At 26.9% G+C, this 26,586-nt stretch overlaps 1 protein-coding gene across 4 annotated transcripts in view; it reads right to left on the bottom strand.

The window, feature by feature from the left end:
- The window catches only part of sog (chordin short gastrulation), a 54,609-nt gene extending 28,765 nt beyond the window's left edge, over positions 1 to 25,844 (bottom strand). Inside the window, exons 1-2 of one of the 4 annotated variants that reach the window (XM_075298194.1) lie at positions 24,558 to 25,844; positions 23,818 to 24,142 (exon numbers count right to left, since the gene is read on the bottom strand). In XM_075298194.1, the coding sequence (XP_075154309.1) occupies positions 23,818 to 23,998 (181 nt within the window). In that variant the 5' untranslated portion in view covers positions 23,999 to 24,142; positions 24,558 to 25,844. The remainder of the gene's footprint in view (positions 1 to 23,817; positions 24,143 to 24,557) is intronic. The other 3 variants (XM_075298195.1, XM_075298196.1, XM_075298197.1) reach the window with 3 other exon arrangements.
- Between the last annotated feature and the right edge of the window lie 742 nt (positions 25,845 to 26,586).

Genomic DNA, 26,586 nt, shown 5'->3' with positions numbered 1-26,586 from the left:
ATTTTATATATGTTTGTGTGTGAAGACATTAATATATGGTAAACATAAATTATAGGTCAAGAGTAAAACAAAAGAAAAATGAGTTTAAAAAAATTGCAGACCATGGTATTCTTTTTCAATTAACTTATAGCCCCTTTCAAAAAAATAAATAAAAATCTTTATTAATCGCCCCCCAAAAAAAGTCTTAAAATTAAAACAAAATGGATAAAATTGCTCTCTCTTCCTGCCTTAATTCACTATGAGGTGGGACTTAAGACTTGTGGCCAAACATTTTGTTTCTTTATTTTTTTTGGGGTTTCTGATAATAAAAATGCTAATAATTCAATTGAATTTATTATTAAAGGAAATGCTAACAAACGCTAATGCCAGCAAACGCACATAAACTCGCATTTTGTCTAACATGAATTGAAACAAAAAAAAAAAAAAAAACATTTCAAAACTTCATAAATTAAAATGATTTATTATTGTTTTGCCAGAAGCGGCAAGAATTAACCAAGAGAAAAGAAAAAAATACAAAATCATAAAAAAAACAATACAGCACAATACAAATAGCATTTCAAAATGTCTTAATTAGTTCAGACTGTAAGGTGGGAGCTGGAAGAGCTGATGATGCCGGGGCTTCATTTATATGGATGATATATATAGTTTTTTTGGTGATGCAATGATGGCCAAATTTCAACATATACAAAATTTAATTTATAATTCAAATACTATAAATTTAAGTAATTTTGATAGATTTTCCCCATCGATTATTCCACAATTTATTCATAATAATAAAAATGAAATTAAAATGGTTTTTATTATTATTGTTGCAAACATTTCAGAGTAAAGTAAGAAACATGCAATTAAAATTTTAAAAAGCCCTCATCTGTTCTGTTTGCAAAATAATTATAATTTTGCAATATTTTTTGAAATGTATGGGAAAATTTAAAATATTGGCATCATACTTTTTAACTATGAAATTATTAAGAAGACTAACAAACAACGTTGTCAACCTTTACAAATTTTGTGAAAATTTTCCCTTTTGATATTGTGAAAAAGTAGATCTTTTTAAATTTAATAAAAAAAATTGCAAATCTTTATTTGTTGCTTAAAAAATCTCTATGAGAAAAGGGAATATGTAAGATTTCTTTTCAATTAAATTTTGTTGACATTGATGCTAAAAAGACTTTGAACTGGGTTTGATAACACCAAAACAAAAAAAAAGATTCTTGGTTTTACTAACTACTTTCAAGGAAATTCTTTGGAATACAAAATCCATTTAACATAAAGTACACATAAAAAATACCTTTAACCTTAAAGCCATATAAATATATGAAAATAATATACCCTCCTGGGTTTAAGCTTAAATGGCATAGCCCACATAGTTAAAGTCAAGTTTACACCTTCACTCACAAAACCAAAAAAAAAAAAAAACTGACGGCCAACATAGATGGTTCGAGAGCCATATAAACCTACTGGATACAGAATATAAACAAAAAAATGTATTGTACAAAAACAAAATATTCAAAGGAAAGACGGAAGGATGGACGGACGAATGTATGGATGGACAGACAACCAAACCAACCAAAAGAATCAGAAGTAACCTTTTTAGCATAAAAAAAAAATTCCCCCTCCTAACATACAAATCATTGGAGAGCAAAATCTCCCAATAAAGTCATGGAGGGAAGTGATGGGATGGCAGCGGCGGCGGCGGCCAAAGTGAGAGCTACATTCTTGGCATGGCTTAAAAGATGTAGCCTTGTCTTGTATGGCATGTGTTATTTTTGCAGTCAGCAACAACAGCATATCCAACACCAAAACGGACCAACAACATTTTTGCCCAGAACTCAATCTTCAGCGGAATCGGGTTTATTTTAAAGCCACCAACCGACCGACCAACCAACCAACCAGCCAGCCAGCCAGCAAGCAAAGCTTGCCACTGCCACTGATGTTTTCCTTTATTCATTTGGGATTCTTTTGTGGCTCTGACGTTGGCCGTTGTTGTTTTTTCCTTTGATTTTTATTTTCGCACGTTAAATAATTTGCTTTGCACTTCAAAACCTCAGAACCGAAAACCTTAGCCTCCACTAACCAATGCAAAGGCAAAACTTCCCCACCAAAAAAAAAAAGAGGAAACCACAAAATGTATAAAAAATGTAAAATATGCCAATACTTCTCTGCCAATTTTTTTTTTCGTCATTTTCGAATAGCTGGTCCTAAGGAGGATTGTTACTTTTTTTTGAACAATGAGATTATTGGAAACCATTGGTAAAGGAGATGAGGAGAGGAGAAGCCTCAAAGACCATGGAGCAAAAAAATATCGCACTGGCCTAAAATGCTAAAAGGAAGATTCCTTAGAATAACTGGGTACCTTGGCATCCAAAACGAGATTGTTTTGTGTGACAGAGGTCTTAACAAACGCGTAAATTGGATACAATTCCTCTTTTTATTAACAATCAACATAAGCCGATTTAAAGATTTTTCGTTTCTTTAGGAATAATATAAAAATTTTTCATAAGAAAAAGAATGAAATTGCAAATAAAAAGAATATCCAATGTATTTTAGTAAAAAAAAAAACAACCATCATCATCATCATATATATATTGGCCAATTCTCCCATTGATTGTATTGACAAGAAGGTGAACTTGCGGCCTCATATTTTTAAGATAAGCATTCATTTTTATGAAAAGTCATGATCAAGAGAACTCAAAGCTATGTGGCATATCTTCTTTGGAAACTCATTTAATTAATAAAATGTCTTTAGGGTCGAAACGGGGAAAGAAATTGGTAGGGGCCCATTTGTTAACAAAATCGCCTTCGATGTGATACACTTTGAAAAATTGTTGCCTTTAAAATTTAAAATTGCCGCCTTCGATGTGATACACTTTAAAAAATTGTTGCCTTTAAGAATTTATTTTTTTGCAAGGAATTTTAAAAGTAATTATGTTAAATGAAGCTAGGAGATCTTAATAAAACCCCAAATAAATTTTAGACATTTTTTTATTGATGGCTTAGATATACAAATACTCTTAATGCCATATTGTATATAAAGTCTTTAGATATTGCGGAGAAATCCTTGGAGTCCCATTTGAAAGATCACAAATCTTTCAATGAGATGACCTAACAGCTCAATACCAGGTTATAGAAAAAGCTAAATGTTCATGCCTATCTTCAAAAGCCGACTAATCGACTTTCGATTTTTTGAAAACTTAGAAAACTCGACTATTAGATTTTTATAGCTAACGCAAATCGACTAATCGAACTTTAACGGATAAAGTGGGAAAATCAACTTTGAACGGAAATGAAATTTTAATGAGTTTCTTTAATCAAAATTTGGAAAGTTTCTACAATAAAATCAACTTTTCAATAATCGCAAAGACGAAAGCCAAAGAAGAGTCGATTTGACTTGATTCTGAGTGCTTTACTTGTGCTTTAGCTCAGTTATACACCAAAAGAAGAGTTTTCTTTTCTAAGTAACGAAATTTTAGACAAGCAAAGTTTTCTTTTGATGCTAAAAAAATTTTCTTTAAAAGCAAATAAAAATGTTTAGAGACAATCGTTGTCTCGCATAACATAAAGTGAGACAACGATTGTCCCTAATCAAAAGAAAACAAGCAAAGTTTAGCATGAAAAGAAAACAAGCAAATTTTTCTTTTGATGCTAAAAATTTTTTCTTTAAAAGCAAATAAAAATGTTTAGAGACAATCGTTGTCTCGCTTAACATGAATTCGGTTTTATTTGATCCAAACGAAAATACTTTATAAAAAATTGGAATTTCGTATGTCTAAATTTCGTTCCGGAGGAATGTATTTTTTCTTTGGGTATGTACAATATTTTGCTGTGTGAATGATTATTCAGCTTTAAAAAGATTCCAAATATTTTATATTTGTCTCCAATCATTAAATACTATATATAAATATTAAATGATTACAGGCAAATATAATAATAAAGCTGTATACACATAATATTTTACTGGATATTAAGTTCATTTCTCTTTTTTTGCTAAAGACCTATCTATCAAATATTTTCTGATTTCAAAAATATTTTTTATTTTGTTAACAATAATTTAACAAAATACATACTTCAATTTAATCATAATATATTTAACCAAGGAAATATTTCATATTTACGAATATTGGTCTTTTTCTATGTGTATTATAGCTAGTATCATAATTTATAAGGTGTAACTTAAAAGGAGTCAAACGATGAACGCCCTCTTCTAGACTAAGTAGCTTTGATGTCTGGGCATGGGCGTCTACTAACTCGTTATAAATTGTAAGCCACCCAAAACGACCAGCAAAAAAAAAACACAAAAAAGAGAGGCACAAACGGCATATCTTATTCCCTTTATTGACCCAACAAAGTCTAGGCTTGGTGGTTATCTTCGGGCTAAAATAGCTAAAGATTTCAAAAGTCATAAATATCGTATGTGTTGTGCGTGTATTAATTATAAAGATTCAAGGTGCTAAACTAGAGTGCTGCTATAGACCAAGTTAGCTCTGAATGACAACTGGCTTGAAGTTGGTGAGATTGGACTCAATCGTCTAACTGACTGACTGACTGTCCAGCATAAAGGCGACAAGTTTTCGTAAAGCTGTTAAAGGATTATGACATGCTAAAGTTGTGAGAAGTTGGATTTTGTTTTTTTTTTTTGTCTGTCTCTTGGCTCCATCAACATCATCCTCTTCATATCCTCTCCATAGTCATCATCGTTATGGCTTAAGACCATGTGATTGTTTTGTTTTTTTTTTTTTTGTTTTTATGAAAAATATCCATGGAGTCTAAACTCCAGTTTTTACCATGATGTGGCTGATGAGAATTAGTATATGGACAATGGTTTTATATGAGTGTGTGTTGCATATTTTATGATTATTGCAATGATTATTGGCAAGTCAGAATGCGTTTTTTTTTCTCTTAAAGAATTTCATACTCACATATAGACAGTGCAGTGGTATTCTTTAAATGAAATTAAAATGTGTGGATTTTTACACCTTAAATTAAGTTTATGATCTAAGTGGGCAATGTCCATGAGTTTGGAGAAAACCCGAATAGATACTGACATTTACTTATTACAGTTTTATTTTAAATGAAATGTTCAAGTTTATGACATTCAAGGTTAATGATATTTAGAGTGGAAAAAAGGAAGGCACATTTTAGAAACTATGATCAAAGTGATAGAATAAAAATTTTCTTGTTTAAAACCCCTTTATTCAGCATAGTTTTCTTGATAAAAAAAAATTGAATTCAGCAATGCTGAATAATGTTTCTACAAAAACTCGAATTTCAGTGGGAAAAGTATCATTCATCTTCAGCTGAATGAAATGTTTTGAATATTAATATATCAATTCAGCTATGCTGAATAAGTTGTGTACAAAGAAATTTTTCCCATTAAGGAAATAAAAAATATCTAAACTCATGAAGAATATGTATTTTGACAGAATTTGTTTGAATGTAACTGAAAAGGCTTTGAGAAAAAAAAGTATTTAATTCAGTCTTATTAAAAAAATTCTTTAACTTATTTTAGTTGAATAAGATAAAAATACTTGAATTCAGCTAGTTTTAAACTAAGGAGAATTTTAATTTCTATGCTTGATTATAAGCATTTAAATTCTCATTTTAAGAACTTCCCCCCAATGTCCATATTAGGTTAGAATATGTGGCAGCCCGAGGTATCAGGCTCACTTAGACTATTCAGTCCATTGTGATACCACAGTGGTGAACTTCTCTCTTATCACTGAGTGCTGCCCGATTCCATGTTAAGCTCAATGACAAGGGACCTCCTTTTTATAGCCGAGTCCGAACAGCGTTCTACACTGCAGTGAAACCACTTAGAGAAGCTTTGAAACCCTCAGAAATGTCACCAGCATTACTGAGGTGGGATAATCCATCGCTGAAAAACTTTTTGGTGTTCGGTCGTAGCAGGAATCGAACCCACGACCTTGTGTATGCAAGGCGGGCATGCTAACCATTGCACCACGGTGGCTCCCAATGTCCATATTAAAGACCACACTGAAGAAGAAGAGTTTTCTTTTGTGAGGAACAAAATTTTAGACAAATGAAGTTTTCGTTTGACGCCAAAAAATGTTCTTTTAATCGAAATAAAAAAGATTAGAGACAATCGTTGCAGAGCTTGTTACAAAATTTCGGTTTTATTTGCTCTTAAAGAAAATACTTTCTTGAAAGTTTACACTGAAAAAAATATTGTCGTGAGGCCAAAGATTTCATGTCTTTAAAATACGAATGCAAATTGTGCTTACTATAGAAGACACATTTCTCTAATATCAAGTTTTTTTCCTTGTCCAAAAATCGATAAACTTTTCAGTGAAGTCGTATTGTCCTTATAATAAAGTGATTTGACTTAAAAATGGGTATCATACCAAGAAAAAAATTTTTGGGGCTTGACTTTAATAATTCAGATTTTTTTTTAAATTTAATGAAATTGTATTTAAATTTGTAGTCTTTTTGCATCTTGACTACAAAGCAAAAAATCTTTCAAATATAGGACATGTTTTTCAACACTTTATTTTAAAGACGTTTTTTACTTGAAACATAGCATAATTTCTACTGGAAGTGGAGTCTGAATTTTGAAAATAAAGTTGTCGTTACCTAGTTTTTAAAGGACTTTGTTGGCATATGAAGAAAAAAGGCTGAAAAAACGATAAATTAAAATTTGCTTCCTAGAAACAAATTTCACAAAACCCAAGTTTAAAAGAGAATTGTGTCTTAAAAGTGTCCTTACTTGTATTCTCCGTTTCTTTGGCTCGGAATCAATACCAAAATTTGTAGAATAAAGACAAAATCTTTAGGACCGGACATGCTTTTTTTCAGTGTATTTTTTTTTTGTGTATAAGGTGGCAATTCTAATAATCTTCTCTAAGTATTCTTGAGATTCATGTGATTTTGAACAATCCTCGATATTCATTCGTTTGTCATTTTAACATTTTGTGTCTGACATTTAGTAAATTTGTTGAACATGAAAGAAAATTTACAAAATCTTTCAATAATTTCGTATTTCTATCCTCACCCAAAAGTGTTGTTTATTTTGCTTACATTTAAATACTACATATTCACCAATTTTTATCATGTAAAATCTATAAATATTGTTGGGCCCAACAGTGAAAGAAAGCGAGAGAGAAAAATCTCACATCTTTGGGGAGAAAACAAAATAACCTCTAGGAAAAAAAGGCTGCAAAAGAAAACTAAAGCAAAAAAAAAAAATTAACCAAAAAAAAAAAAAAAATCACGGCAATTGCTAAAAATACTTGAAATTCTTAATTAATTACAAGCAGACATCACAAAAGAGAAGGCAAACTACTAGCGAAACGAAAGCGACACGCCTACTAGACATTCAGCAAAACAAAAAAAAAAACGTTAAAAAAATAAAACAAAACTACAATAATAACAAAAAAATGGGAGAGCATAAAATCCGCAACAAAAAAATACACTTTTTATGTATATATATAAATATCCGTGTAGTTATGTATATTCAGCAAAACTATATAGTTTTATTTTTAGTTACACTTACATGATAATAATGAGCTCTAAAACGACATCATCACCATCATCATCATATGGCTTTTCATCGTCAAAAATTGCATATGCATTATTTAGTTGGCGATATGTATAGACAGAAAAGTGCTTAGAAGTGCATTGACTTGCTTGCCCCAATGCAAAATGCAATGGCCAACCCCACATGTATATATAAAATTTGTTTATGAAGGGAGAACAGTTGGAATTGAGGAAAGCCCATAATGAAAATGCAGAAATGTAGCCAAATTTATATGATCTGTATTTGTTTTGGGGGATTTTCGTTTTTGTGTTTTTTTTTTTTGGAAAAAAATAAATCTAAGTTTATGGCAATTGAAATAATGGCTACACTTAAAAAAAAAAACAACTTAATATCTCAAACATAAATTTATTGGTAGGTCGACAAATAAATGGTCCTTCGAGTATAAAGGCATTCTGGTCTGAGGGTGTTTATCGTTGAGATTAAATTTATAAGCGGCCTGATTGAATATTTCCTTGTTGTTCATTGAAGTTCATAAAAAGCAATTGACTATCCAAAATCTCTCAACAAAATGGTTTAGAAATTATTTAATTAGTACTAATACTAAAAAAGGAAATTTTATGTTTATTCTAAGATCAATTAAATTTTTTTTTTAATATTTTTGCTTTATTTAAACAATTTTTTATTTATCCCATATGATTCGAAAATAATTTTATTTTATTTTATAAAGGGTAAATCTCTCAATAAAATGGTTTAGAAATTATTCAATTGGTACTAATACTAAAAAAGGAAATTTTATGTTTATTCTAAGATCAATGAAAATTTTTTTAAATATTTTTGGTTTATTTAAACAATTTTTTATTTGTCCCTTATGATTCCAAAAGTATTTTATTTTATTTTGTAAAGTGTAAATCTCTTAACAAAATGGTTTAACAATTATTCAATTAGTACTAATACTAAAAAAGGAAATTTTATGTTTATACTAAGATCAATGAAAATTTTTTAAAATATTTTTGGTTTATTTAAACAATTTGTTATTTGTTCCATATGGTTGAAAAAATTTTTTTTTTTGTAAAGTGTAAGTGGATAGCAATCTAACTTGTTTCTTTGGCTAATTTTTTCTTCTGGGATTTTTTAACGTTCAATGCTTCTATCGCATTGAGTGAGTGCATCGATAATTTATAACGCAATGCAACAATAACAACAACAACATTAACAATAATAAAAAAAAAACAATCTTGTCTAAAATATTTGGCGCCCAACTGACGTTTGGCTCAAAATACTGAGAAAAAAAAAAACACAGCTAAATTGCAAAACTTAGACACATGTATTGGCGCTGCATACAATACCAGCGGCAGCAGCAACAGCCACCAGCATTGCCACCATGAAGGCGCTTACAAAGCCAGCAAATGTCTATAAAATTGATATTTAATTAAAATCAAATTGCTGAGGTCAGCTTTTAAGTAATTAATCGTTCAAACTAATTACACTCTCTATCTCTCGTTTCTACATACATATATATATAGGAACAACAATAACAAAAATGTATAAAACAGCTATTCGAAAAATGAAAAAAAAAACAGATTTTTAAATTGCATGAGAATACAAAATTTTCACATTTAATTTAATTTCACATTTTTTTTCTTTTGCTAGACAATATGTGGGATTGAAAATAAAACTTATCTTGATTGTTGCTAAGAAAATAGATATAAAATTAAATAAAATTCATTTTTTTAAGAGACAAAGTTCAAAAGATCTAAATGAATGGCCACTGGGCTAATATCTTGATGATATTTTTTGGCCTAAGTAAAGTCAAAACATTTGTGTTTTATTGTAGAAATTAACAAAAAAAAAAAATATATATAAATTAAATAAACAAAACATAAATTTTCCCAAAAGACATTAACTAACATAGAAAACTAAATATAAGCAAAAATCCTATTATACAATATTAGGGTGGTCATAGACTTGATTATTGAAAAAAAAAGATAAATTTCTTTGGTTTTTGGTATTAGTTGATATTGGAACATGTCAATCATATCATTTGTCCTAGTCAATCAATTTGATAGTTTTTGTTGTAAACTGGATTGTTTATTTAAGGCGGAAATTATTCTCTTTGAATTGTGTGTTTTTTTTTTCATAAAAAAATCCTCATTTTTTTTTACTTTGGTCATTATGGACCAACACTCAAAATGTCGGGGAGAAAAAAACTACAAACAAATAAAACAAAATAAATAAAAGGTTTATTTATGAGCCTGTCTCTTTGGCTTGCTCTTCAAAAACACAAAGAAAATAAATATTTACTTTTCTATGATGAGTGAAAACTTAAGACAAGACATTTTTCTTTACAATTCATTCCCTAAGGTCTTTAAGAGTACTCCATTCACATGAATGGCGCTTCATGAAAGTCTATTTATTTTTTGTGTTTTTTCTCTGTTATTTTTTTTTTTTTTTTTTGGATAGTCAAAAAATTGATTGCCTTATTTGTCAAAATGTCATGTAAAATGTTGACAAGTTTCTGTTTGATATGTTACCCGTATCGGTTCGATTGCCTCATCGACTATGTGCTTGTATTTACTTTTTGGTTAGTGACCATAAATGGGTTCGTATTCTAGAGTAGAAATGTCCAAATAAATAGCCATCATAAAATAAAATAAAAAAAAACACTTTTTGTGATCTTTTGGAGATGTTATCATCAGAGCTCTAGTACTAGTTCTTCATTATTTTTTTATTATTATTATTATAGGTAATGCCATTAACTGTGACTTTATAATTTATGATCTAATGATGAATTTATAAACTCTCCAAAAAAAAAGTTTTAAAAAAGAAAAAAGGAAGCCGAAATATTGTTATGTGGTCTCTTTAGAAAATGGATAAAGATTTTTATTAACAGTAATCCAAGATTTATTTTATATTAAAAATAAACTATATTGGAAATTTAATTTAGTAATAAATAAATATCATAAATAATAAAATATTGGGTTTTATTGAAACAATAAAAACCAATTAATTTAAATGAATGTATACGAAATAAAATTAAATCGATTGAATTGATTTAACATATATTAATGTAATAAATAATTAAATAAAATTAGTTTAATTATTTTAATTTTTTTGCCTAGAATGTTTTTACGTGTGATATGTGTGATTTATTTTTAAATTAAGTTAAATCAATTTATTAAATAATTAAGTAAACACAAAGAAAATTTCATTAAAAGTCAGCCAACGAAAATTTTTCATTGATATAACGAAACAGTTTCATTAATACAATGAAAATATTCGTTATATTAACGAAAACATTCGTTGTATTAAAGAATTTATTTCATTGGCTGACTTTTAACGACACATTTCGTTAATATAACTAAACGTTTTCTATTAGTGTAGTAATATAAAATAATAATGTTATAAATAATTAATTAAAACTAAATTAATATATTTTGGCTTAGAAATTTTTTAACACTTTTCTCATATTTTACTAAAGAAAATTTGTAAAAGAAATTGGCATCTGAGAAAATTTTTAAATTGGATCAAATTAATTTTTATTATTTTATTATTTATTGTTAATAGTTTACTTATTTATTATTTTTTATTTTATTTATTTTTATTTTTTATTTATTTTATAATTATTTATTTTTTGAGCTTTATGGACAAATTACATCAAGGAATTTGATCTATGGAACCATTGAAAAGAAAACGCCAGATGGTTCCATAGATCAAATTGTTTGATATAATTTGTCCATTAAACTCTAGAAATATAAATAATTGTAAAATAAAAATATCATGCATTTGGACGTGAATCGCCTGTTTCGGTATCAGGCTAATATGAAAAATAATTTTTTATTTATTTTTATTTTTTTTATTTTTGTTAATAGTTTTGTTGATTATTTATTTGGTATCTTAAATTTTGCTAAACTAATTTGTATGCCTAGAATATTTTAAAATTAGAATAAAGTTTGCTTTAGTTGTTACCAAATGGGCTTAATATTTATACAATTTTAAAATGTATACAGCTTTCTGAGAAAATATTTAAATATAGACAAATTTAGGTTCAAGAATTATATAAAGAAATATAGGCCTTTTATTATCGATTTGCAAGTGCTACTAAACATTATAAATATTTGTAATTATTATTGATATAGCATTTCTAAAAAACATTGTTATATTTCTTATTACTCTGAGAAAATGTTAAAATTAGAAAAATTGTATTTATGTGACTTCATGTAAATCAAAAAAAAAAAAACACACACACATACATAAATACAAAAATCAAATATATTTACTATAGGCTTTTATTTACAAGTCATTGCAATCTAGAAATAACTGAAGCAAACCCATCATATCGAAGCCAACAAATAAATTTTAAGAAAAATGATACTAATTTTGTTTAACACCTCACTGGCAATTTTTCAACAAATTCATTAAATTGCAAAACACATAATCAAACAAATACGAAAAAAAGCAAACAAACACAATAACATATAATAAATAAAACTATAGCCAAAATGATCTATATTAACAATCAGTAATTGATTTGACAATAGTCGAGTAAGAAAACGTAAAGAAAAAAAAAAACGAACAACAAACGCGAAACACTCCTAGCAACAGTAAGAGTAAAAACCTAACGCAAAATATGAGATGCCCGTATGGGTTACGTGACTTAATGTCACACGCCGCTAAATTAAAACCCAGCGATATATATTCGCTTGATACCTTAGAAATACCGCAAAAAAAAACAACATTTTGATAATTTTCTTCTAGACAAGAGCCGCCCAATACTCGTATACTATAAACGATTACAATTTACGTAAAAAAAAATGAAAATTATTGCAATGTAAATTGTGTGGTGACAAAGGGGTAAAGACATTATTATTATATATATAATAACATTTAAAAAAATATATATATATATATATACAAATTTTATTATTTTTTCTCTCTTGCGATTTTAATTGATAATTCACAATATCAAAAATTTTAACAAATTTTTAATTACATTTTATTATAATTTATTAATTTTGCTATTTATAAATTTGCCCTTGTTTGACAAACATTTTGTATTTCAAAAACTATTCTTATCATTTTAGGATTATGATGACCCCAAGTTTTTTTTTGTTTAAATAGTCTCACATTAAATGTTGTTGGTGAATAAAAGATTTTGTTTTTGTATTTAACCTTAACAATCAAATCACGAGACTTTTAGTCATATCCCCGTAGCCTCTTCCCCATGAGAGATGTCTGGGAGGTTTCCGTCATTCTCTTGATCATCAATATCTGCTACTTGATGATCATTAAATTAAATTGTATGAATAATGAACGAATGTTGTTGATGATGATGATGATGAAAATGTTGAAAAAGGCTGAGGCTACTGCTCTGTATTCGCTGTTAGCTTATATTTATAACAGAAATTGTTGTTGGCTTAAAAAAAATCAAATCAAATACCGCCGACAATTTTTTTTATGTGTATGTGTGTATAAATATGTAAATGTTAAACTTTTTGTTTCTACTTTTTTTGTATATATTTCTAAAAATAATCCATTTGCTATATTTGCTGTTAGTCAGTGTTTTTGTGATGTTTTTTTTTCGTATTATGGTCATTTGTTATGGTATAAGTGAGGTGTGTGAGAATAACCGTGAATGTTTGTTGGTTCGATCATCATCATCTTCCTTATCTTCATTATGTAGTTTTAACACCAACAACATTGCATCTCTGTAGTGTTTCCCAGTTTTGTTTTTGTTTTTGGCTAATAGGTTTGCTCTATTACTCTTTACAATGCTGCTACTGCTGCTGCTGCATTACTTCTTCGGTCAAATGTTTAAACACGAATGCTATTGCTACGAGGACTAATGTTCTGAACGTGCAGAGAATGATGATAAATTTCTAAACTATTTGTTGTGCAAAATATTTGCAAATGAGTCTGCTATCAATGTTTTGTGATTTAGACTACCACATCACATGTTTCCTAGTCTTTTTGGCATTTGACTTTATTTGTCGATTTTCGGATGCTAGCAACAACAACAACAACAACGACAACAAACACATTCATGCACCCATCCCCTATGTCAAAGAAGATGAGAGACAATGTATGGCTTAGTTTGTTATTTTTGAAGGCGTGATAGGAAACACACCCCCTTTTTCATCAGTTAACCGTAGCACGAGGATCGACCACTTCCCCTTCATCCACCCACTACTCTCTTTAAAACACTCACTTTTTGATTTGATTTAGTTTTTAATGAGGGGAAATATTATGGGCAGACAAAAGAGAAAGTAAAAAATTAAAGAAGGTCTCTGAACATTGTTTTTTTTTTTTAAGGATCCTACAGCACTCGTTAATAGAAGAGTAGGCAATTAAACTTGTAAAATTAAGTAAAATTAAATTAAAAATAAAAAAATTTATAAATTTAAATTAATTAATTATAATTATATTTAAATTAATTTAAATATAATGCAATTCAATTTGACATAATTAAAAAAACTATATTTGAAGCTTAATTAAATTATGCCACATTAAATTACATTATATTTAATAAATAATTTTAAATTAATACATAATAAATACAGTTGAATTTTAAACAAAAAAAAAATGAAAAAAAACAAATACAACAATTTAATTAAATTATTTTTTTTTTGTAAAATTAAGTAAAATTAAATTAAAAATAAAAAATAATAAATTTAAATTAATTAAGTATAATTACATTTAAATTAATTTAAATATAATGCAGTTCAATTTGACATAATTAAAAAATCTATATTTGAAGTTTAATTAAACAATGCCAAATTAAATTACGTTATATTTAATAAATAATTTTAAATTAATATCTTATACATACAGTTGAATTTTAAACAAAATTAAACTACAAAAAAAATTTAAAACACAATTACAACAATTTTAATTAAATTATTTTTTTAAACTATGTTTAATTAAATTATGCCAAATTAAATTACGTTATATTTAATAAATAATTTAAAATTAATTAAAAACAGTTGAGTTTTAAGCTAAATTAAACTGAAAAAAGAATTAAAAAAAAATAATTACAACAATTTTAATTAAATTATTTTTTTAAAATTATGTTTAACTAAATTAAATGTAAATTAAATTACTTTATATTAAATGAATACAATTGTATTTAATATAGTAATTATTCTATATTAAATATAATTGTATTCATTTAATATAATATTAATTAAATGCAATTGAAGTTTGATTTATTTTAAATTAATTTTTATAAAATAAATTAATTGACTACTAAATTAATATAATTTAGTTTAACTAACATAAAATTAATTTTTTAATATTAATTAATATTTAATTTCATTTAATAGCTTTTAATTTAGTTTCGTTTATTGGTTTTAATAATAATTTAATTTAGTTTAATTTTATTTGCCCTTATTTAATTTATATTAATTTAATTAAATTTAATATTCATAGAAAAGAGATTCATAATTGAATTTCAGGCATGCAAATTACATTAAATTTAATTTAATTTAAATTTTTGATGCAGTTTAACTTTAATATAGATTAAATTTAGTTTGATGTAAATTAAAAAATTAATATAATTTATTTTAATTGAAAGGAATTATAGCAAGTCGTCGGCAAAGACAAACACAAATAATTTTCTAATTCAATTAAAATAAATTAGATTAATTTTTTTTGTAAAAAAATTAATATTATAATTATAATAATTATATTATTATTTTTTTACATTAATATAATTTATTTTAATTGTATTAGAAAATTATTTGTTTTTGTCTTTGCCCCCAACTTGCTATAATTCCTTTATTTCTCTCAGTGTATATTCATTTACATGCTTCACTGAGTTGGCTGGTTCGTCAAGAAAAGTAGTTCATTTTAATGTGCCGTAATGTCTGTCTTTCGTCTATCTAGATTTTCAAATTTGGTGAAGCTTAAAGAAAATTACTCATGCAATGTGTATGCCGGCAAAAATTGAAAAACCACAAAAAAAAAAAAACAGAAACAAAACCGACAACGTGTAAAGAAAAAAATATTTTTTCGTATGCTAGGATATTTAAAAGATTTATATAAATAAGTAATTTTCTCATGTTGGTTTGGTTGCAGTCAGAGATTATCTTACATTTATAATCAAAGAGGAATGTAGCATGAAAATAATGAGCAAAAAATCAAAACGGCAACAAATTATTGAACAGTCAGGCAAAAATTATTTTTTTTTTTTCGTTTTGAATATCCCATAATGTAGGACAAAAATTTTGTTGTTTTGTATTTATTTTTTTTTCATATCGTCAAAAGAGTTAATACTTTTAGGTATCTGTTGAAGCAGTTGTGTGTGCGTGAGTGTTTATTTGATTATGAAATCTTGTTGGATTTAAAACTTCAATCCTTTCCGTTCTGCTTTTCACTTGTAAATGCAATTTTGTGTTGGCTTTTCATTTAGATTTCTTTCAAATACCCAAAAGCCAGACAAATCCCCCAGAAACCAGGCGCATGCGCTTACTGTGTAGGCTTATGATGGAAGGGGGCTTATGCTTTTTAATTGAAATTGGAAATATTTTTTTTTAGTTAACGTTTTATTTTTTATGGTTAACTCTACAATTTCATTTCCCTGATAAAGTTGGGATTTAGAAATTCAATTTTATAAAAAAGTGTTTAAGCTTGAATGGCATAGGCCTTTACAAGTTAATTGAAATTGGGTTTGGGATTGTTGTTATTTTATTTTTTTTCTAGCCTAGCTTTTTTATTTGCCATAATGTTTAACAATCCATTAATATAATGATTTTATTTTTTATTTTAATTATTTGTGTGTTAATTTGACACCTAAGTGGGCATATAAAGCTTCCTCTGCCTACATAGAAACAAATAAATTGAAATTGAATACTCTCTGGCGAAACAAACAAATAAAAAAGCTATTAGAAAAAAAAAAGAAATATTAACAAGTTTGTTTTAAGTGATAAACCAAATAACCAATATGACTAGTAACTATGTCTGTCATAGTTGGATATATTTTTTGGTTTTTTAATGACGCCTTAAAACCTTAAACGGCTGTGATTTGAAAACTTGTTACATTACTTGGTTAGTTTAAAGCAAAAATCATATGAAATATAAGGCAAATGGTAAGAAACAAAAAAAAAAAAACGAATTTTTCACCTCTGTCTTTAAGTCCAGCATCAAACAAAAAAAATCTCCTCAAAGAGTGCGTAGTTACAATTTTTCATTCATTGCTGTTAGGCCTACTTATTTTTTCTAGGCTTCCCCATAGCTGTTGTCTGATTGTCTGTTTAAAGTTTTTCTGTGTGGAAATTAAAAATGAGCCAACTTAAAACAAGCAGCTAGTCAGTCATTCATTCATGAAAACCAAACAAACAATTTGAGATTTCATTCATTAAAATTAAATTTTATATCTTTCGAAAATACAACAAGAAAAAATTATTTATATTGGAAACAGAGACGAAAAAATACGCCGACATTAACTTATGGAAGTTAACCTGTAGACGTATTGTACGCCTAACCCACATACATATGTTTTCTTGTACATCCAGACGGACAAATTACATATGTTATGTTTGTTTTTTTGTTTTTAAGTCTGAAACTATCAATGAAATACGAAGGGGTTGTTAGCATGGGCAAAAAGCTTGTGGGTTTTATGTTTAAATCACTTATAATTAAAGCCTGGTTTATTTCACCGGTCGCCGACACAGTCGCCTCTATGTTAACTCAAGCTCTATAACAGCAAATGTATTGGTGATCGTGATAATGATGATCTTACCTTGCCTACTTGGCCTATCAGCCTCTGTAAATTTAGGCTTTATTAAGTTATAAATCTATATTGAGCGTTTTTGTTTTTTTGTTTGTTTCTAGATTTAACAAAAAAAAAACAGGCAATAACGCCAACGTTAACTATGCTATGGCTTCCGTTAGAAATCCATAAAAAAAACTCCTCTAGCAATATTGTGTTTTTTTTTTATATAATAAAAGGAAATAAATTATTAAATTAAAGATGTATTCCATAGAGAAGATTACAAACAACTGCTAATGGTGGTTATAACAGCAACTATTCTGTAGACGCCATATGCGCCATTCGCTATACAAGACGCCACATAGTCAATTCCTCTACGTTTGAGATATAAATTGTATGGTCTATAAGTAAATGCATGTCCAAAGAAGGAAATCGTTTTAATATGAAGCATACAAGAAGAAAAAAAACTAATAATAATTGTATGCAGTTTTTTCTCTGATAGTTAATTGTTTGAAAGATTTCTTGACTTGGAAATAAACAAAACAAAAAAAATATATGTATGAAAATAATAAAAAAAGAAAGGGTATAATAAAATAAAACAGAGTAAATTATAAATTACATAGTTAAATAGAATAATATTTTTTTTAATTTAAATTAATTTAATTTTGTTACTTAATTTGTTTTGACCATAGATTTACTAGATACGATAGCTTAAAAAATAAGCCTGGCTCAAAATTTACTTTTCTCGTATACATTTTATATACATATACAAGGCAATGTAATAAATTATGAAGAGAAATAAAAGATCAAAGAAATTATAACTTTTTAATTAAATTTAAATTATTTTTATTTATTATATTTATATTTTTATAAATATTAAAATATTGAAATTACTAAACAAATTGAAAAAATATTAAAACAATTTTTCAATTTGATTTTAATATTTTTATTCAATTTAATTTTTTATAAATCTTATTTATTTACACAATAAAAATATATAGTTTGTTTTTAATTATTTCGAATAAGGTTGACTAAAATTAAATTAATTAAAGCTAATTAAACTAAATAATTATATTGTAAGAAATTATAATATAATCTGATTTGTTTAAATTTTATTAAATTAATTTAATTTTATTCAACATATGTTTAAATAATTAAAATAAACTATATAATTTTCATGTGTAAATTAAAAAACGTTTTAAAATAAATATTAAAATTATTAAACAAATTTTAAAAAAATTAAAACAATTTTTCAATTTGGTTTTAATATTTTTATTCAATTTAATTTTTTATAAATCTTAGTTATTTACACAATAAATATATATAGTGTGTTTTTAATTATTTCAAATAAGGTTGAATAAAATTAAATTAATTTAAGCTAATTAAACTAAATAATTATATTGTAAGAAATTATAATATAATCTGATTTGATTAAATTTTATTAAAATTATTTAATTTTATTCAACCTATTTTTAAATAATTAAAAATAAACTATATAATTTTATTGTGTAAATAACAAAGGTTTATAAAAAAATTAAAGTGAACAAAACAAATAAAAAATATGGAAACTGAAATAATTTAATTTTAGTTTATGCATATTATTGAGATAAATATTTTCAGGTTATCTTAAATTGAACTTTTTAATTATGAATTTATTTACCATAGTTTAATTTAGATTTATTTAAAATTAAAAAAACATTAAAAAAATCCACTAAAAAATTTTTAATGTAATAAAAATAATATGAAACTAAAATAATTTAATTTTTGAGCTGGACAAAAACCAACAAAAAAAACCAAAAATATAGTCAAACACAGGTCAACAATCCAAATAAATAATAAAAAAAAAGTAATTTATTGCTATAAAAATGTTCAAACTATCATAAATTTAATTATTTTAACTATTAATTTATTTAACTTAATTTAATTTAATTTAACTAAAATTATTTTTTATTAAATATCAGTTTTTTTTATTTATTTGATGTTACTCTGACCAACTTTTATCTTTTTAAATTAATTCATTTTATTTAATTTTATAGTTTATTTATTTGATAAAGTTCATAATAATTTCCAATTTTTTATATAAAATTAAACTAAATTAGAAAAATTTTGTTCTATCTACTGGATTAAACGATTTATATAAAAACTATTAATTTTATCAATACGATTGCTTGCTTTTTTGTTTGTGTATTTCAAATATATTACTGAGTATAATCTGGATATTAATGTTCTTGTTCGAATCCCTTTTGGTTTATCTGTTATCATCTTGGGGATTACATGTTTTACCTCAACCCAATGAAAACAAAAAACAATTTTGCCCTATTTAGAAATTAAAAATCTCTATTAGAGGCAATTAAATCTCAACAGAAATGTTCCAAATCTTTTGTAGAAAATAAGCAAATAAACATCTGTTAGATTTTATCACAAAATTGTAAAAATTTCAAAATTTTTACAACAACATTAGCATCTTACCAAAAGCGAAAAACAACAATAAAAGAACACCTAAAAACCTGCTAAATCGAACAACAGAGTTTTTCAAAAACGACAAAACCTTGGCTGAAATTTCAAGAAAGAAAGAAAAAAATCCCTTCTAACAAAAGAGAACAACAGGAAGCAGCTAAATCTCTAGGCAAACTGGAGATCAAATAAAATTAAATCAATGTACGGTCGTATGGTCATTCATGGAGGTCCATTCCAAAGGAAAAAAATACCTTAGAAATGAAAAGAATTTTTAAGCGGCTTAAGAGGGGTTAATTCTGTGTATTTGTTGGAAAGAAGAATAAAAAAAAAACAAAATAAAATCCATAGAATTATTTTAAGAAATGGATTTTTCAAAAGCATAGACGTTCTCAAAACAACAAGACAAGAAAAATCGAAAAACCGATAGACAAATTGGCTCCACTAAAGAAATGCCGAATGAGTTTCACCCCCCCTCCCCTTTTCATCGGTGGCTTGGCCAATGTGGGAGCTTAGGTTGCAGACCAATTCGAAGGAGCGCGATTAAGGGAATGCGACCTCAGTGGGGTTCTAAATGCTTTCATACAACACAACCATAAAAAGGCAATAATAGATGGATCGATGGTATTGATGAGGTTTAGTTTCTTTTCCAACGAACCTTAAATGGTATAATCATGCTGTTGTACAACAGTATTGAGAAACCACACTTTTTCTGTCTGAGACATTTAGCCTGCCATACCAAAGTCTTATGACGTCTAAATATCTAACATTTACCATGACTCGGAAGATAGCTAATGTCTTAGGCTTTGCAGTCATAAGTAGCATTGGAATGGTATCCATGAGATGCAACAAAACTTGCCAACTATTACAATGGTTGTTCAAATAAACAATAAAAAGATATTTACTCAAACAATTAGAGCTTCAGAAAGATGGATGTGGATGCTTGGCACATGGATGCACTGAGAGGCTTTTCAAACCAAGTCAAACAAAAAATACACGTTCTCTTTGAGGAATTTCCCACATTTAATGTGTATCCAATTGTGAGAGCTGGTGCTGCTGCATCATATGACATCCTAGGGGATTAAATGACATGGTAACATATTATCATTGGGATTGTTATTGTGGTGTGTGGCAAGTTTATGGGAGGCATGTTAAGATAATGGCATCGACTAAAAGTGACATTTGAATTTTCACACACAAAAGCTTGTGAGGACAGCCAAATAGCATAGCTCACATGTTCTGGGCCTAGGGAAATGTGCGAAAATTTGCTCTTGGATTTCCCCCTCCCCCCTTTTCGCCTAAGGGTGGTTAGCAGGTACTTGGGTTATTGTCACATTTGTACATTCCATTGCAACACATGCATTATTATATGATGGGAAATTCCGGATTTGTTTTTTGCAGCCCAAGAATGCTTGGTGCAATAGCACACATGTCGTCAAATGGAACAAAAATTCCAAAAGCCAATGACATATGATGTTGCCTATTTGCCAGTGCACGTATATTTTTATTGTCTCTGTAGTTGCCTGCATGTCTACAGATGAGATGTATCCGTCCGTCCGTCTGTCCTTTTAATCCATAGTGAAAATTCAATTGTGTGTGCGTGAGTATAAATTTAATTTAACAGGTCATAAAATCATAAAAATTTTTATAAACACACATTGCACATACACATGTCGGGGCATTGTGGGAATTTCCCATATTTTCCGGTTTTGTTGTTGATACTTTAGAATATCCTAGCAACATTTTAAAAGGGTTTGAAAATGTTGCTAATGGTTTTGTGTGTGTTTCAGAGGAACAAAATCTAATTAGAAAATGGGCATGAGAGTTTAAGAGAGACAATTTTTGGGGAAAGGAGAGCGTGGCCAACATTTGTTTTGAGAATATATGGAAAAACCATGTATGAAGATAAGGGACCCCAATGATGTTTTGAGGAAATTAGTTTTATGATCAGTATGTAATATAAGCTGCACTATATATTCTGTATGTAATATATAGATTGGTGGGTGGATGGTCCATCCATCTATTCCACGTATATCCTACAGATTGACTTTTAATCACTGGTCTTCGATGCCTCTATCGATAATTAAAACTTTTTCTTTTATTAAATTTAAATTAAGTTAAACTAAATTGAAATAAATTATATATAATGAAGTTTGCTCAAATTAAACCAATTTAAAATATTTAATAAATTAAAATGATTTTATAAATTACATAGAATAAAATTAAAATAATTTTTTTTTTTAATTTAATTTAATATACACAATTCATAAAATTTTTAAACCCAAAAAAAAATAACTTCAAAATCTTTTGTTTTAGTTTTAGATAGAATTTTATAATAATTTAATGAATTTGGCATAGAAAAGTTTAAGTTATTTTTTTATATAGTTAATTAAATTAAAAATTTCAATATAATTTCGTTTAATTTATATTTGATTTAAATTATTTTATAGAATTTTTATTAATTAATTTTGATCATGAATATTTTCAAACTGAACTAATTTAAAATATTTAATAAATTAAAATGATTTTAAAAATTACATAGAATAAAGTTAAAATAGTTTTTTTTTTTAATTTAATTTAATATATACAATTCATACAATTTTTAAACCCAAAAAATAACTTCAAAATCTTTTGTTTTAGTTTTAGATAGAATTTTATAATAATTTAATGAATTTGGCACAGAAAAAATTAAGTTATTTTTTTATATAGTTAATTAAATTAAAATTTTCAATATAATTTAGTTTAATTTATATTTGATTTAAATTATTTTATAGAATTTTTATTAATTCATTTTGTTCATGAATATTTTCAAACTGAACTAATTTAAAAAATTTAATAAATTAAAATGATTTTAAAAATTACATAGAATAAAGTTAAAATAGTTTTTTTTTTTAATTTAGTTTAATATATACAATTCATAAAATTTTTAAACCCAAAAAATAACTTCAAAATCTTTTGTTTTAGTTTTAGATATAATTTTATAATAATTTAATGAATTTGGCACAGAAAAGTTTAAGTTTTTTTTTATATAGTTAATTAAATTAAAATTTTCAATATAATTTAGTTTAATTTATATTTGATTTAAATTATTTTAAAGAATTTTTATTAATTAATTTTGTTTATGAATATTTTCTTTAAATTATTTTATATTATTTAATAATTTTTGTTTATATTAATTAAAGGTACTACATTTTTAATTTATTATTAATAGAAATTCTTTCAATTTGTGTTAACTTAATTAATTAAATTAAAAATTTCAATTTAATTTAGTTTAATTTATATTTGACTTAAATTATTTTATAGAATTTTTATTAATTAAATTATTTTATATTATTTAATATTTTTTGTTTATATTAATTAAAGGTACTAAATTGTTAACTTATTATTAATAGAAATTCTTTTAAATGTGTTAAGTTATATTAATATAAAATATCTCAATGTATTGTTTAATAAAATTTTAAACTAAGGTAACTAAAATATTAATTTATAATTAATTCAATTTAATAATTTTTTTACTAATTAATAATTACTTTATTTAATTTAAATTAATTACTTTTGTACTCTTATTTTGATATACTTTCTTTTATATTTTTATAATTACTTAAAATTTTTTATTCAATTTAAATTAATTATTTTTCTAATGTTATTTTGTTTTAATATTTTTTTTATATATTTATTATTTACTAAGTTTTAGTTTAAATTAATTAAAGATATTGAGGTGGTTTATTTAATTTTAATATATATATATATATATTATTTGATTATTCATTTTAACAAAAATTTATTTAGTTTATAAATTTATAATTTTTCAAAATTAACATAAAAACAAAAAAAAATAAAAAAATGTGAGCATACATATATTGGTCATTTAAAACTCGTAAACTAGAGCGAAAAAGTACAAATTTCTATAACAGAATGAGCTGTACAATATTGCAAAAATTTGGTTAAATATTTGCTTTTTTTAAATTCCGTAGGGTTTCTAGAAAGTTACTATATAAGATTTTTTGAAATAATCAACAATACTTATTAAGATTTAAGATCTGACGCTTAGGCTTGGAATATTTCATAGATATGGGTTTTGCATTTTTCCCAATTTCCTTTATATGCCTAAATTTTCTATATATTTATTGGTTTTTAATTAATAATAAAAAAATTGTAAACTTACCGGCTGGTCTATTGTTCCGTCGATTTCCATCGGCCTCATCCACAATTAAAGGTGAATGTTTGCGGCCATAAGTCATGGGAGTTTGACTAAGGCATAGTAGACTGATGATCAAGATCTTGAACATTACTGATGTTAATTCGCTTAGGCGATTTTGTGATGATGATGATGGAATTTTATGCATTTTTATAGAGATTTCCGTTATTTTTTTTTTCAAATTAAAACACTTTTATATTTTTTCGTGTTATTTTAGATTTTTTTGTAAAACACTGTCGTTGTTATTATATTTTCGTATTGTTTCTTATTTTTTTTTGTTACTGGGTTTACACTTTATATGCCAGGAAAAAAAAGCAAAAAATCGAAAAATTACAATTTATTATTATATTATTATTAAACACATATGTATATGCGCCGAGGTTTTTAAGGAAGTGGGGGGAGGTGTATGATACAAGTGGTTTTGTTGGGGAGAGTTATATATGAATGAATTGGTGAGTAAATTGTGGAGTAGATGTGTGGACAATTGTTTATTTGTTTAATATTTATTTTTTTTCTTCTCCTCTACTGAGTAGATTAGATAACACTTGCAGAATTGAAAAGATATTTATTTTTCAGAAACTATTTTTTGGCACTTTTATTATTTGTTTGAATGAACTCTTTTTTTTGGATGATTGATTAATTTCTTAACATTTTTTTATTATCTTTAATATATTGAGAAAATGTTTGCCGTTAATTTTATTTCTCACATGTGCTAAATATTTCGTTCGCTTGTAAGGTAAGGCGGGCGGTATATTTTTGGTTTACTTGTTAAAAATATTTCTTTTTTCTTTATTTATTCTTACACGTTTGCTCGTTATTGGTTTGTTGCTGTGGATTTGAGATTTTTTGTTATTGCTTTTTTTTGTAGCACAATACTTTGCTGTTAATTTTCTTTAAATAAACTAGATTTTTGTTGTTGTCGCTATTTTGGTATTATTCTTGTGTTATTTTGTGGTGACGATGGTGGTACATAAATTCGCAATACAAATAGATATTTTGTTGTTTGCCCAAAACTAAAAGATTTTGGTTTTTTTTCTTATATCTCGAAGTTCATTTAAACTCGTTACGTTACGTTTTTCTTACTTTTTTTCATGTATTCTTACACTTTGAGATACACTTATTTTGCGGTTAGCCAAACATACGCGGCGGCATTCTTATTAATGGATGGGTGTAGTGTAAAGTAGAGTAGAGTGTTTGGTGGTGGTGTTGTTATATGTTGCGCGTTTCGGAAAATAATGTTCACACACGGTTGTGGTCGTTGAATAAATAAACCTAACGAGAGCTGTTTTTGTTGCTCGATACACACAACGAAGGAGGCCAACAACGACGACTCACACACAGGGCGACTGGGCGGCTCACTCTCTGAGTATTGGGTAGAGAAGAGACAGCAAAAAATCCAAACAACATAAAACAAAACAAATAAACTTTTTTCCACTTTGGCGATGTTGCTGCTTTTTGGTGACTCTGTTGATTTGTGTGTTAAACACGAGGGGCGAGAGTATTGAAACTCTTTGGTTTTGCGGGTTTTATTCGTTTTTTCGTTTGTTTTGTTTTTATACCCCTTCACTTGATGGAGACATACATAGAGATGTGATATCTACTGCTCTTATTTGTTTGTTAGCAAAACTTTGAGCACAAGAGAGTAAGAGGGGAGATCTCTTGGGACCCAATGCTGTATGACGATGGTGGTGGGTAGATGTGGTCGTTTGCGTATATCGTATTCGTGGTCTACTCTCGTGCCAAAATGTATGTAGCAAAAGCTCCCCGTCTGTCTACCGTTTAGACGAGTGGGAACTACTTTTTTATTTTTATACACACTTTTCGTATTTAGAAAAAACAAAAACTCAAAAATAAATCACAGACAGTTCACTTTATTCTTTTTTAGTTTTCGTAAAAAAATGCACTATTCTCTCTTTCGTAAAGAATTTCTTCTTGAAAAAATCTATATTAGCTCTTTTTCTATTACTGCTGCTGTTGGGCACACGATCGGCTCTGTTTCTCGCTGCATACTAATGGCATGGCAATGTGTCGCAAATCCACGAAGCCTCGTCTAAAAGTTGCTCAGAGTATAATGCATAGTGTGTTTGTGTGGTATGGCCAGGTCAAAACAAAACGGCAAAATGTTGCCAACGACCATGAGTATGAGTATGTGAAATGCTAGTAAATTAGAGAGAACCGCAACAGGTAGTTGAATACCAGTGTTAGCAACAAATGTTGTGAAACATTTCAGCATCGTATACAACAGACGTCAGTAATCGTGTATGGTCGTTGTATACACGACAGTTTTCCGGATATCCGGTCTGATTGTAAACAAGTGGTGCTACTTAAACCGAGACACATACACACTCAAACATGTGAATCGTTAGAGAGCGAGAGGGCTCTATGGAATTTTCATACCTGCTTAAGCGAATCTAAGGGGGAAATACGCTGATTTTTATATAAAATTCTTAGACCATCCCTTTCTTATGATTTTAGTTAGACACCGTAGTATTGTATGCTAGTCCTCGACTTATGTTAGATTTTTTGTGGGTTTTTACAGATTCTCATATGTAAGTTACACACATGGCTTGTATACGAATTAGCCAGGAACTATGATGGTTTATGAATGCAAAAAGTGTGAAAAATGCAATGTATGTTATACAATTTTAACACCTTGTCTTCTGATACACTGCACAGTGGTACAAAAAGGGAAAATACGAGAGGAAAAATGCAATATACGAGAGAAAAAATATCTCC

Source organism: Haematobia irritans, chromosome 3 (genome assembly GCF_050003625.1).
Source record: "Haematobia irritans isolate KBUSLIRL chromosome 3, ASM5000362v1, whole genome shotgun sequence".
In the NCBI taxonomy this organism is placed as follows: Eukaryota; Metazoa; Arthropoda; class Insecta; order Diptera; family Muscidae; genus Haematobia; species Haematobia irritans.
This window is presented reverse-complemented; position numbering and strand designations above follow the sequence as displayed.